The 1338-nt window shown below is 33.9% G+C and overlaps 1 protein-coding gene across 1 annotated transcript; it reads right to left on the bottom strand.

Moving 5' to 3' along the window:
• Positions 1–400: 400 nt before the first annotated feature.
• Positions 401–1115, bottom strand: LOC136821065 (dopamine receptor 1-like). Its single transcript, XM_067077299.1, has one exon. It carries the CDS (start codon positions 1109–1111, stop codon positions 401–403), a length of 711 nt encoding a protein of 236 aa, XP_066933400.1. The 5' UTR covers positions 1112–1115.
• Positions 1116–1338: the final 223 nt, after the last annotated feature.

The following is a 1338-nucleotide window of genomic DNA, read 5'->3' as shown; positions in this document are numbered from 1 at the left end:
CTCAAGTTTGGATTACAGTTCAATAAACTATGATTTACAAGAAAGAATTAAAATGAATATATGAAATACATAATACATCCAAATCAAAATACCCGACACATATTTAATTTTAAAAAATTGAAAAATTTAAAATATTACCCCCCTAACAATTGCTGTTTGAAAAAACACACGATTGTTTCTTTTAGGGCTTGAATAATATATTAATCTAATGTTATTGCAGTGTAAAGGACGAGTTGACCTTTAAAAGGTTCTACAAAAGTGGTCATCATATTTTCATTTCTCATCGAACATCTGCTTATTCGTCTGAAAATAATATTTCCCTTGACTTACTTTTTGCCAATATTTATGATTTCCAGTGACTTGCACCTGTTGTTTTATAACTGATTATCAAGGAAACGTTCTAATCAACGTGACTACTGCGATTGCAGAAGCATTTCTTGAGACTAGTATACCAAGCACTAATCATTTTCTTTGAATGCATTCTCAACGATCGTGTGAACGCGATATAAATCAGCGGGTTCACGCATGAAATGATGAAAGGTATAAACGATATCAGCCAACCTTGAAATCCAGTTATAAATGAACGAGTTAAGACTGCATAAACATTACGCGCCATAAAATAACCCCATCCGCAGACAAATGGTATAGTCATTATTGCCACGTTTAAAGTTACTTTGATTTCACGAAAACGAACTGATGAAGCTGTGGTTGCCAGGTTGACGTTTTTTGCTACATTCTTTGGAAGTAAATCTTCTGTAGGCAAAGCTTTTCGTTTTGTTGATTTGGCTTTTCCAATGTTTCGAAACGCTGATACCAAAATAAAACCGTATGAAATAACAAACAACACGCAAGGGATAAGAAAACTCAAAGTCACAGCAATAAAAAAAAATATTGACCCATACTGTTCACTTGTTATAGGAATGCGTAATAAACCTAGTACCAAGATCACCACGCAATAAATCCAAATTACAGAAATACTGCGCTTCGCTGTCCCAATGTTCATATACTTTAAATGTTTTAGCGGCCAGGAAACGGCAATTCCTCGCTCGATAGAAACAGCTGTTGTGTGTAATAAAGAAGAAGACCCGATAAAAACATCGATTGTAGGCATGAGATATCTATTTACTCGACTTACTTCATATATCCCCACATAACCATACAAAACTACGAAGGTTATCGTATATAATATACAAAGAAGATTCGAGACTACCATATGACATAAGAAATAACTAGTTGCATTTCTCAAGTGTTTGACTTTGTGATAAGTTAGTAATATCAGACCATTTGCAAGTAAGCCAATAGGTACTAATACAGATACCAGTATATACAGCAGTAAAT

The sequence above is a fragment of the Clytia hemisphaerica genome, unplaced genomic scaffold, assembly GCF_902728285.1.
Source record: "Clytia hemisphaerica strain Z4C2 unplaced genomic scaffold, Clytia hemisphaerica genome assembly, whole genome shotgun sequence".
NCBI lineage: Eukaryota > Metazoa > Cnidaria > Hydrozoa > Leptothecata > Clytiidae > Clytia > Clytia hemisphaerica.
Note: the sequence above shows the minus strand (reverse complement) of the source record. Positions and strands in the feature narration are given on the sequence as shown.

What these genes read in the sequence shown, in the direction of transcription:
- LOC136821065 (XM_067077299.1), bottom strand. Translation starts at nt 1,111, where the DNA reads ATGCCTACAATCGATGTTTTTATCGGGTCTTCTTCTTTATTACACACA.